The sequence below is a fragment of the Acipenser ruthenus genome, chromosome 1, assembly GCF_902713425.1.
Source record: "Acipenser ruthenus chromosome 1, fAciRut3.2 maternal haplotype, whole genome shotgun sequence".
NCBI lineage: Eukaryota > Metazoa > Chordata > Actinopteri > Acipenseriformes > Acipenseridae > Acipenser > Acipenser ruthenus.
Window position 1 is genome coordinate 110,291,802 of NC_081189.1, and position 13,172 is coordinate 110,304,973.

General features: G+C 41.7%; 1 protein-coding gene across 1 annotated transcript in view; it reads right to left on the reverse strand.

Annotated features, from left to right (window-relative positions):
* The window catches only part of LOC117421177 (disintegrin and metalloproteinase domain-containing protein 33-like), an 88,900-nt gene that overhangs the window by 48,983 nt on the left and 26,745 nt on the right, over nucleotides 1–13,172 (reverse strand). Inside the window, exon 3 of the mRNA XM_034035236.3 lies at nucleotides 9,533–9,609. Within this exon, the coding sequence (XP_033891127.3) occupies nucleotides 9,533–9,609 (77 nt within the window). The remainder of the gene's footprint in view (nucleotides 1–9,532; nucleotides 9,610–13,172) is intronic.

A 13,172-nucleotide genomic window follows, 5' to 3' on the forward strand; every position in this document is an offset into this window, starting at 1 on the left:
ACACACTGTAATAATATAGATGAATGTGCAGTTATAAAGCCACTACACATTTAATAACAAAAATACAAATTGTAGGTAATATATATTTAGTAATTAACCTACAATGTGGTTATCTTGTATCCGTTGAGTATTTACAATGTAATTACATATCAAAAAGCACATGTAGCTACACCAGTTATGGTGTAATAAAAGACTGTAAAGTTACATGCTCAAATCTCAGATGCTGACATCTACATTATTATTATTTATTTCTTAGCAGACACCCTTAACCAGGGTGTCTTACAATTGTTACAAGATATCACATAATTTTTACATACAATTACCCATTTATACAGTTGGGTTTTTACTGGAGCAATCTAGGTAAAGTACTCTGCTTTGAAGTGGGATTGAACCCACGACCCTCCAGTCAAGAGTCCAGAGCCCTAACCACTACTCCACACTGCTGCCCTAAAGCAGCTCTTAAGTCATAACCAGTGCTTTAAATGGGCCTCATTCCTTTGAAGAGAGATTGTTAAAAGGGGCAATGTTGTATGAAGCTGGTCGGTGTGTTAAACCAGAGAAGAACAGATTTGTAATGTCTCAGTGCACACTACACCTGACCTCCATTCAAATATTTTCTGAGGATATGCAAAACAGTCACACGTTACAAAAATAGAACGAAAAAAGACGACAAGCGAATTAATAATAACCCCTTTTTATAAATGATATATTTCTGTACTTTTCTTCAGAAAATACTGTTTCCAGAATTGATTTGACTGATTATTTAAATCTCTGCTAGGCCTCATGTTTTAAATAATTTTACTTTATTCTAAATATTAATCATAACAAAATATTGTTTTGTTTTGAGAGTTGTATACAGCAAGAGAAAACTGAGCTGGCCAATCCAGCTGCTAGCTGCTTCTCCAAACACTTCCTTTCCTTAGCCCGAAAGCAAGTAAGCACTATACAGCTATAGTCAAAAGTTTAGCATCACCCTATAGAATTAACTCATTTTGTTTAATAAAGTCAAATGAACCCTGAATAAGGTTACGTTAACATATTGAACTACATACCGCGTTGCAGTTTTCCATATATGTAATTTTTTTTTTAAATGTGACTGTGACAGACAGAGAAGGGAACTGAGCTGCAAATCTCCCTCCTAACCAGAAAGGGTGCTGTGTAAGGTGGGTAGTACGCTTTCCCATAGCAGGGCAGCCTTGATAGTAGATGGCAACTGGAAGTCAGCCATTTTGGAGAAAGTGCACAACTGCGAATCTGATCAGCAACTCCATTGTGGTCAGCTGCAGGGCATGCAGCGATTGGATAGACCGGGGCACTGGGCTGATAACAGGGAGGAGTTGGGCAGTATAAAGGGGACGCAGCTGCATGAGTACAGCCCCTTACTCTGAAACGTGATTATAAGCCGGAGCGCTGTAAAACCGGCCGTATACCCCCTGATACCATAGTTTATTATTTGGAATTTAATAAATACGGATGTTTTGACAATAACATTGTTTGGACAATTGCCTTCCTTCACCCACACCACTCGCCACAGTACCATAATTGGTGATCAGAACAGGGATCAGGATGGAGCTGAACATCATGACCAAGATTTTGGAGGACCAGGAGCGGAGAGAGGTTCTATGGCAGGCAGAGCACTGGGAGGAGTACACCACCCTCATAGAGAAGATGCGTGCGCTGCTTCAGGCTGGCCCTGGGAGGGAACCGGCAGCAGACCCGTATTGCCAAAACCGCAGGTGCAGAAGATGACACTGGGGGATGACCCCAAGACCTATCTAGTGGCGTCTGAGTGGCTGGCAACCATGGCGAGATGGCCTCAAGTGTGGTGGGCTACATAACTGGGCCCCAGCTTAAGCCTATCAAGCCATCTCACATAAGGCCGCCTTGGACTACGACCTGGTTAAGCAGGCGATGCTCCAGCGGCTGAATATAACAGAGGAGACGCATCGTCGTTGGTTCCTGGAAAACCAGCAACCCCCAGGGGCCAGGCCCTGTGTGGTGGCACAACAATTGGTAGACCTGGTGGCTCTGCCCTGGCACCCAAACGGCCTAGCAGATGCTGGAGCTCATTGCCATTGAGTGCTGGGGTCAATCGACACCAGGCCACTATGCTGGCGGAAGCAGTTCGCTTAGCTGAAGCCTTTGAGGACTCCTAAATATCCAGTGTGCGGCCTCACTCCACAGCAATGGAGACCGAGGTCAAGCCCCCGATGGGTGAGATCAGAGGCCCCCGCCCCGCTGCCAGCCCGGCAGCGGGACATACAGGCTCCGTGGGCACCCTTTATCTTGCGTTGCTACCGGTGTCATGAGGCTGGTCACCTTGCCTGGAATTGCCTGGCAGCAATGGAGTGTGGCTCGGCCTCACACTACCCCACATCGGAAGCAGGTAAGTCCAGGGGTAATGATTGGGAGGGGCCTTGTATTGTTGATGAATGGGTTGCTAATGTAAGCACCCAAGCATTAGTGGACTCTGGATGTGGGCAAACCTTAATTGAGGAATCTCTCTTGTTGGGGGTGCCCTGGTGGTCACGGGGCTCTGTGGTCCATGGAGATAACAGGGCATATCCCATCACCAAATTACATGTGATGGTTGGGCGTCAGACATGCCACATAATTGTGGCTGTCACCAAAAGGTTGCCATAATTTAGGTCGAGACTGGCCACATTTTGAAACAGCCATAACCAAAACGGTAGGACAAGTCTCCAGTAAGACCATTGGGGCAGCGGGAGAAGCGATTGGTAAAATTTTCCTGCTGCAAGCTGATTTGTTCTAACTCCATGGTTACGCCCAAAGAAAACAAAACGAGAGCAAAGGAAGAAAAAATGGGAGGGAATGTCAATAAGACAAGTTTGAGGTGTGGTGGGAGAATCCTTAATGTATAGCAAATGCCAGGGAAAGGGGATTGGGATCCATTGTGACCTGTGGGGGCAGGTTCGGTCTATCGAGGGGAAGGATGTTGAAGACAACAGGCTGCTCACGTATCCTCACCACATTATTTTCGGGAATTTACCATATAGAGTATCCCAAACCTCTGGCACAGGTCAGACTGTAAAGCAATTATTCATTCTATTCAAAGTGAGATCATGAACAAACGAATACTGGCTCGATTTTATTGGATGGGAGTGTATATCGGCAGACTGTCCGGAATGCCAACAAGCAGCACCGTGATGGGTTTCCCCGGCTCCGCTGGTCCCACTGCCCCTGAATAATTTCCCCTATCAGAGAATTGCAATGGACATAGTGGGCCCACTGAGCTTGTCTGACTCTGGATATACGCATAATTTAGTAGTGGTGGACCCACTACTAAATATTCATTTGCAGCTGGTTCAAAATGCCGCTGCTAGGATCCTTACCAAATGTAAAGAACATGATCACATTACCCCCTGTCTTGCCCAGCTGCACTGGCTACCTGTAAAATTCAGGATTCCTTTCAAAATTCTCTTGCTTGCCTACAATGCTCTTCATCACACAGGTCCATCTCTCCAACCTGCTGACCAACTATGTCCCTGCACGCATGGTGAGGTCCTCTGACTCTGGCTTGCTTGTTATACCTAAGCAAAAGTGCACCACACTCGGAGAGCGCTCTTTTAGCTTCATGGCCCCGACTCTCTGGAACTCTCTCCCAGCTTTAGTGCATGCAGCTCCGACAGTCGCTTGCTTCAAATCAGCTCTCAAGACCCACTTGTTCTCTCTTGCTTTCAATGCTCTTTAAGCCTGATCTGTTATTAGCTGCTGTCTAAATTGCTATTTCAGGTTTTTCTCTCCATCTAATTCGTATGTTTGTATTTAATGTACTATACCCTGTATTTCACTGTATTTAATGTACTATGCATTGTTCCTCACTATCTTGTAAAGCGCTTTGTGATGGTGGTCCACTATGAAAGATGCTATATACAATAAAGATTGACTGATTGAATGATACGCAACTAGATATCCAGAAGCAGTACCATTGTGATCCACTAGTGCATTAGCAATCGCCAAAGAGTTAGTCCAGATCATAGCGAGAGTAGGGATGCCCACAGAAATTCTGACTGATCAAGAACTAAGTTTATGTCTAAATGTTTAAATGAACTGTATAAATTGTTGCAAATTCAGTCCATTAGGACCTCTGTTTATCACCCACAGACGGACGGACTGGTGGAATGCTTTAATCAGACAATAACACAGATGCTGAGACGGTTTGTCAGCCAAGAGCAGAACCTTTGGTCTAAACTCCTTCCCTATCTAATGTTTGCAGTGAGAGAGGTGCCTCATAGCTGGAATGGGTTTTCTCCCTTCGAGCTGATGTGCGGGAGGCAACCCCAAGATATCCTTGATTTTGTGAAAGAAGAGTGGGAAGACCAAACAAATTGGTCTCAAAACATAGTCAAGTATGTAATAATGTTGAAAGACCGCTTGGAATTGGTTGGCTGTTTGGCACATGACAACTTAAAACTGGCTCGGCATCGTCAGAAGCAACAGTACAACAAACAAGCACGAATTCTGACCTTTCGACCAGGAGACAAGGTACTGTTGCTACTTCCCACTTCGGAGTCTAAACTGTACGCTAAGTGGCAGAGGCCATATGAGGTGATATGGGGGATTGGTAAGGTAAGTTATGAGATTAGACAACCTGATCACTAAAATGATACCCAAATTGATCATATTAATTTACTAAAACCCTGGAAAGAAAGGGGGGCCCTGTTTATAGCGAATCAGTATAGAAGAGGATTTTGGTCCCATTCCGAGGGGGGAACAGTTACTTCCTGATCAGAAGTATGAGCTCCAAGAGGTGGTGAGAAAGATTTATAGAACAAATGTTATTAAACATGCTATTATTACTCCAGCAGGTGTCAAGGTCAGGGAGAGGTCGTACCAGATCCCGGAAAGCCATAGGGATCCCGTCAGCAAGAAGGGATATGCTCGAGCTGGGAGTCATTCAGCCTTCCCGGAGTGGTGCAGTCTGATAGTGTTGGTGTGTGGACTTTTGCATGGTGAATGCCATCTCCAAGTTTGATGCGTATCATATGCCCCGTACGAGTTCCTTGACTGACTGGGAAAAGTTGATATCGACTTTGGACCTGACGAAGGTATACTGGCAAATTCCTCTCACTCAGAGCTCACAAGAGAAAACTGCTTTCTCTACCCCAGATGGCCTGTAACATTTCCAGAAACACCGTTTGGACTGCATGGACCCCCCCGGCCATCTTTCAAAGATTGATGGGCCAGGTCCTTGCACCCCATCAGAAGTATGCCGCCACGTATATTGATCATATGGTGAGTTTTAGCTCAACCTGGAAAGAGCATTGTGAAAGGGTGAGGAATTCACTGACACAGGAGACAGAAATTTTCAGTGCTAAACACCACTCGGGTGCACTATTTATTTATGTCCACAAGGTGGCACTATGATTACCAGCAATGGTAGAAGGTTTCACAGAGTAGATACACATGCAGGTGCACGAAACAATAATCAAAACAGAAGGCACAAAGAAAAAGAGAAAATAAAACACTATTAACAAAACTACAAAATAAAGGTGCTGAACTCTGCAGCGTTTCTCCGCACGGCCCGAGACTCCGCCCTACACTCCACAGTTCCCTCAACTGCTTAACTTAAAAATATACTTTCGGGGGTCTGCCCAAAGGTTCCCTGCTACTGCTATATTTCTTTTCTTTTCTTGTTGTTGCTGTGCTATATGTCGTTGCACTGTTCTCCATCTGGCCGCAAAGCTTCCGCGGGCTCGTTTACGTCCTATAGGGGCAGATCTGAGGGAACAAGAGCGTTATTTTATAGGTCCAGCAACCCCCCAAGGCCCGCCTCTCAGCCACTCAGAGAAAGGAAAGCCAACACACCCTCTTCCCCAACTCTCCGTGTCATTGTCATGACTGACAAGCGGATCTTACGAGTCTGCTGCCCTCTTCCTGCAGCACCATGCATACGTCAGACAGTCAGCATAGATCTCCCCTGTTACAAGCATATTATTAGACTTTTGGCCATCTCTAAGGGAGACGGGGCTGACAGTTAATCTGGGCAAATGTACCACAGTGAGATTTCGAAATCCAACATGAAATACTGTACAGTACTACTATTATGGCTTCCGTAGACTTTTGTAATAAAATTTTGTAGTTTCTTTGATTACATGATGTTAAATAAAATATCTAAATTATCTCTGCCGAGTTCAGTTTTTAATAATCTTGCGCAAATAATGCCTGAGGAGACATATCTCGGCTGAATAGAAAGAACTGCCTAGAAGTAGTTGCTCTGTGCATTAATGATTCAGACAATTGCTTGCATCATCAATGATGAAGGATCAGATGACAAAGACGTGGAGTTCGGTGGTTTCGGATCAGATGGTACAATCCTTTTATTTATTTATTTTTAGACAGCTTGGAATACAGTTTTTTGTACTGAATATTTAAATTCTATAGAGCTACTTTGGCTGCTACGCTAATGTATTATTTAGTGTTGTTTTCACACTGGACTTTTACACACTGGAGATTATGTAAAGCCATTTATTCTAGAGGACCAAAAAATTCATGTGTTTATATATTTTTTAAATGTAGTGACTTTTATTCTAGCTTTTTTCACCTACAAATGTGGTTTTTCATGATGTGCTTTTGCACTGCACACAGTAGCTTTAAAGTTTAAAGTTTGTTTTGCGAAAATATTTGAAATGACAAAACAGTGGACATACTGCAGCAACTTTGAGTTGTATTTCACCAGTCAATAAATTTGTTAGCTGCACTTCTTCATTCTTTAGCATGGCTGTGTGCTGTGCTCTACCTCTGAATTTTAAGCATGCCTAATTGTAAACGTAATCTACCTAATGTTAATAATGCTACATTTCTACATCAGGGGTTGACTTTGCCTGGTTGTTTCCGCTCGTCGGTGAACAGCGAACTTATATCAGCGTTACTCCAGTGGCACTGCACCAAGAACCTCTTCCTTACTGGATATCCTGCCCTGAGCAGTGAAACAGTACCACATGCACACCACTGCCAGGGTACTGTACACCACTGACATGCAGTCACTGTATATGTCTAAGTACTACACTGACTGTTATCTGACTCTTAGTATAGGCTAGGGAATAGGGAAAGCGTGTATACACATCTCAAGGAAATGACTGTGGCTCCCATATGGGCTCTGTCAATAAATTTTTTTTTTTTTCTTTTTTTAATTCTATGCTGTATTGAAGATCATTTTAAACTATTTTGGTGAACCAAAAATGGTACCAGTGAGTAACTGTAAAGAGTTTCCTCCCTTGTGGGGAATTTTTATTATCCAGCAAACACACACACACACACACACACACCCCCACGCACACACGCACACACAGACACACACACCCACACCCACACACACACACACCCACACACCCACACACACACACCCCCACACACACACACACCCACGCGCACACGCACACACACCCACACACACACACACACACACACACACACACACACACCCACACACACACACACACGCACACACGCACACACACACCCACACACACACCCACATACACACACACACACACATACACAGCCACACACACACACACACACCCACGCACACACGCACACACACACACACCCACACACCCACGCACACACACACACCCACGCACACACACATACACACATCCCCAAACGACATTGAAAACCTTTGCTTTTCAGACTTATTATCCCATTCATTTAAACAAATTCTCTATAATTGGATAGCGAACAAAATGTTCTTTTCTCCTCTTGAGTTCTCCCTCCCTGTTCAAAACAACTCAACACTGTGGTCATTCAAAATCATGTGGCCATTGCACTAAAAGCCGTAACAACTCGATTCGCTCCAATCTGTTTAAAATGTGATCTGTATGGGATAGAATTGGAGGATGCAATAATTCAAACCACATTCGCTGCACTGTAAAATGAAACATTGTAAAAGAAGGTTTCAGTAATAGGGAAAACTGCTGGGATAATAAAAGTGGAACAATGATAGAATGGTCAAAATGGGTGCATAGCAACAGCTGTCTTACCCAACCTTAAGAGAAGCAGTTGTCATTGTTTTTATTATTATATATGTATGGCATAAAGGCATTTAATAAGTCATCCACAATCCTACACTGTTGAGCAGAATAACTTATTCGTATTTCCTAATGATAGAGGCATCACAAATGTATTTTCTCAAATTGCAGACATACCTACTGCACATTGCTACAGATGAACTATATATAAATATATTATTTTATGTTTTTAGTTTTTTCGGATCAGCGCATTTCTTTTAGTGTAGATGGGTGCTGTAAATGTACATTTACAGTGAAACAATCATTTATTTTTCTCACATCACACCATCATTGATGTGTTTATGTGTGACACAGACAACTGGCAGTGTGGCTTTTGAGGTGTAACAGAGCAAGAGCCCTGTACATGAGGAGGGGGAAGGGCAAAGTCCTGCTCTGACAAAATAGATTTGTTTATTATTATTATTATTATTATTATTATTATTATTATTATTATTATTATTATTATTATTATTATTATTAATTTATTTATGTATATATATGACGACGTAGCCGTATGTTTTGTCATTGTTTTACATCTTGGATGGGAAGCCCCATCCACATTAAAAAAGACTTGTGCAGAAGGTGACCATCTCCCGAGTTAATTAATTGTTTAATTGTTGCTAATCGGGAGATAGTCATCTGCATAAAAGTCTGCAGCTTTCGGCGCTCTAGGTGGGTGTTTGGAGGAGTGAGCGAGAGCGAGAGCAGAGGGTAAACATAAAGATAAAAATAAGTAGGTTCTATGAAGGTTACTGTCCAGCCTGATCGTATTGTTTAGCGTTCGTGATTTTGTTTTGTTAAAACTTTTTTATTTGGCTCTGTGAGCAGTGTTTTTGTTTGAATATTTTTATTTAAATAAACGGCGCCGCAGCGCCTTTGCACTGCAGTACTTGCCTGTTTGTTTTTCTTATTATTATTTGTTTATTTAGCAGACGCTTTTATCCAAGGCAACTTACAAAGACTAGGGTGTGTGAACTATGCATCAGCTGCACTTACAATTATGTCTCACCCGAAAGGTTAAGTGGCTTGTTCAGGGTCACACAATGAGACAGTGGCTGAGGTGGGATTTGAACTGGGGACCTCTTGGTTACAAGCCCTTTTCTTTAACCACTGGACCACACAGCCTCCTATTTTCTTCCACCACACGCCTACCCTGTGACATGAGGTTTTACTAAACACGATAAGCACTGTGACATTTCTAGTGGGTACTGTAAAGGAACTATACTTACTGTTAAGAAAAAACTCTTTCTGTGACATTGAAAAAACATATATGCATTATAAAGTATAGCATGGATAGTTGTACAATTAACATGGTACAACTATACATGCAGTGATACATATCAAGGATATAAGGATGATCTGATCAAAAGGGGACTTTTATTTGTCAAGCTGGCTCATAGCTTTTTACGCCACTGCATATCTACAGTATCCTGTCGTTTGTGATTCAGAGAAACAGTGCCTCAGCTCAGATCAGGTGTTGATAAACGAACAGTACTTACTGATTGCGTTCGATCTCCATCACCAGCTCCCGGCCCTCAGCCCACACCGATATCTCTCCCATGGCTGGGTGCTGCGTCTGCAGGAGAAGGAGGAGAAGAAGCAATGGTGTTCATATCTGCGGCACACAAGCACAGGCTGAGCAACCACAGCCCTGTTCCAGTACTGTTGCATCACACTTATCAGATTCTAGCATGAAAAGGTATTGCATGGACTTGTGAAAATCCCTTTTGCAGTTCATCGATGCTGGGACCCAAATAATAATGTATGTTTAGAACAAGACTGCTACAAGAAAGACCTTGATGCTGTAGTACCTGTCTCTGAAAAATATAACAGCCAGTGTAGGGGGGCCTAGATGGTTGTTTACCATGGCTGTAACTGTACTAGAAAAAATTACCTTTATCAACCACTTCTAAACGCTACATTTTTGAAGTGCGTGATTTGGAAAATGGTCTCTCGGGTTGTGCAGGTATAATTTCTGTCTCAGCTGAAACTGATATGTATGTATCGAGATCTCACAGTTGCCACGGCTGCAATAGTTACAGTTAAGCATGATAATTAATTATCTAAGCAGAAGCAACAATAGAAAATCACACATACACACAACAGGATATTAATCAGGTAATGAGATGTTCTCTAAATGTAGAGGTTCTGAGAACTTCAGGGAAAATATCTTGCCTGGGGTCAGACTGAAATCAGACTGGACCACAGTCCCCAACATGTAATTCAACACCATTGGAGGTTCCCTGCCCATGAAAGGCACGAGAGAATCAGGAATGAAAGTTCACCCTTGTGGGGAGGTTAACGAGGGCCAGGGCTGAGGTCACAGAAGGGGCAACAAAGACAAAATTCTTATTGGCTCAGCCTACCTATCCCAGACCATGCCTGTGCAGACTCAAGTTTCTAGCACTGCCAGTCCATTAACATTCATTATATTCACACAATCCACTGCCCCCACAGTACTGCATTATTCTGAACAGTTTTAAATTTTACTTCATCCATTCATCTGAAATGATCATTATGATCATTTTTTTTTTTTAAACCGAGTCAGATTTTTTCCTTGTGACATTCTGTCCTGTCCTTGACGATCTGTTTACAGCACTACAGATGGTTTCCTACAGTATGTAAATGGGCTTGCTCCCTTCATGTTTAGCTCCTACGCCCCTAGTCGTTCCCTACCCCTAGCATTACAGATCTTGTGAGTAAAAACTCTTCTGTTCACAATTGTATTTTCAGGCAACCTTATGCAAATGTAGTTACTGGTTTGTGGATAGAATTATGGAAGCCATCACTGAACGGGTCATCTACTGGACACAACACTATAAATAATGTTGGCAGATAGTGGTACAGAACCTCACCTAAATTCACCATAGATTTTCTTGTGAATAAATTCCAAGTTGGTAATTTGTTCTCCTCATAATTAGGCACGATTCAACCTCTTGGGGATTCTGGCATTCCACACTAGTCAAATGTTTTTTTTATTTATTTTTTTGGTCTGAATTGTTTAATGATGTTGTCTGTACTTTCTGATCCCTTTTTTGTTTATGTACTTCCTGGTACCACTAAGAAACTGATAGAATGTACTTCCCTTTTAAGAGACAAAAAGTGTTAATGATAGAAAACAAACAAACACTTGTCTTTTAATCCCTTTTAACAGTGAAATACCACCAAGTCGTTGTGAACACAGATGCCATCTGAAGGTGTCAGAGGGCTATAGTGTAGTTGCACTATGCGGGTGATCAATTCCATGTCACAGCTATTGCATAGTGTGACAGTGTTAGTTCCAGTCATATGACATCACAGGAAAGCAGCACAATAAATAGAATTGTGGCTGTGATGAAGGAGGGCCCTTGGGACCAGCTGGAACAACTCCAATTAAACAAGAATTACACTGACAGAAACATGGTGGGGGAAGGGCTCTACCATTAAACTTGCTTGGCATTATACTTGAGCAAAAACAAAATGAAATTAAAATACAATACTGTGGTATATCATGCAAACTAAATTTGTGAATAGGGCCCTCGATTTAAACAGGTTTACATATTATTTTCAAATGCGTTCTACATACAGTGAAGTATTGATGATCAGTGAATATGCTAGCCTTCTGGTTTTTGTAATGCGAATGTAATATGACATTTTTTTTAACTGAATGATAAGATGTGTTTGGAGGTGAAGAGTTACAGAAACTTGGTTGTCTGAGAGTGATGGAGACGAATATAAGGGGTACACACTATATAGGAAAGACAGGCAGGACAGAAGAGGTGGAGGGGTAGCGCTATACATAAGAAATAGTCTTCAAGCCCAGGTGTTAAATCAGGACAAAGAAAACAATGCAGAATCAATATGGGTCAGAATAATGGACACAAATTCAAAGGGCATAATAATAGGAGCATGCTATAGACCGCCAAATTCAGATGCTGAGCAAAATAATCTGTTATACAATGACATTCGAAATGCGTGTAGAAAAGGAGAAGCTATACTAATGGGGGATTTCAACTTCCCCTGTATAAAATGGGAAAACCCGATGGGGGGCATGACGGACAAAATTGAAATGGTGGAAATGACAAATGACTGCTTCCTAACGCAATCTGTCAAGGCACCGACTAGAGGGGAGGCATGCCTTGACTTAGTCTTTTCAAATAATGAAGACAGAATAACTAAAACAGAGGTCAGAGAGCCATTGGCAAACTCAGACCACAACATGGTCTCATTTGAAATATTTTTTAAAACCCCAAAAGTAATGACTAAAGCTAAGGTTTACAATTTTAGAAAAGCTAATTATGAAGCTATGAAACAGAGACTAACAGAAGTAGATTGGAGCAAAACAGAGAAAACATCTACAGAAAAAGGATGGCTGTTTTTTAAAAATGTAGTACTAGAGGCACAAAACAATTACATCCCAAAAGTAGACAAATCTAAATCTAAAACAAAGTGGCCAAAATGGTTTAATAGATCAATTAAAAAAAATATTCAGCGAAAAAAGGCACTTTACAGAATGTTTAAAAGGGACCAAAAACAAAGTACACAGAAAGAGTACTTGGAACTGCAAACACAAGTCAAAAAGGAAGTTAGAAAGGCCAAGAGAGAGATAGAAATCAATATTGCTAAGGGGGCTAAAACCAATTCCAAAATATTTTTCCAATATTATAACAGCAAGAGAACATTCAAAGAGGAGGTTAAATGTCTAAGAGACACAAATGGCAAAATCATAGATGAAGAAAAAAAAATAGCAAATATATTAAATGATTACTTTTCACAGGTTTTTACAAAGGAGGACATGGACAACATGCCCGACATGTCGACCTGTTCCTATCCAATTTTAAATAACTTTAGCATAACAGAGGCAGAAGTGTTAAAGGGACTAGGAGCTCTTAAAATAAACAAATCCCCTGGGCCGGATGAGATCTTCCCAATAGTACTCAAAGAAATGAAAGAAGTTATTTACAAACCGCTAACCAAGATCATGCGACAGTCTCTTGACACGGGTTGTACCGACAGACTGGAAAATAGCAAACGTAATACCGATCCACAAAAAGGGAGACAAAACCGAACTAGGTAACTACAGACCAATAAGCCTGACTTCTATTATATGTAAACTTATGGAAACTATAATAAGATCCAAAATGGAAAATTACCTATATG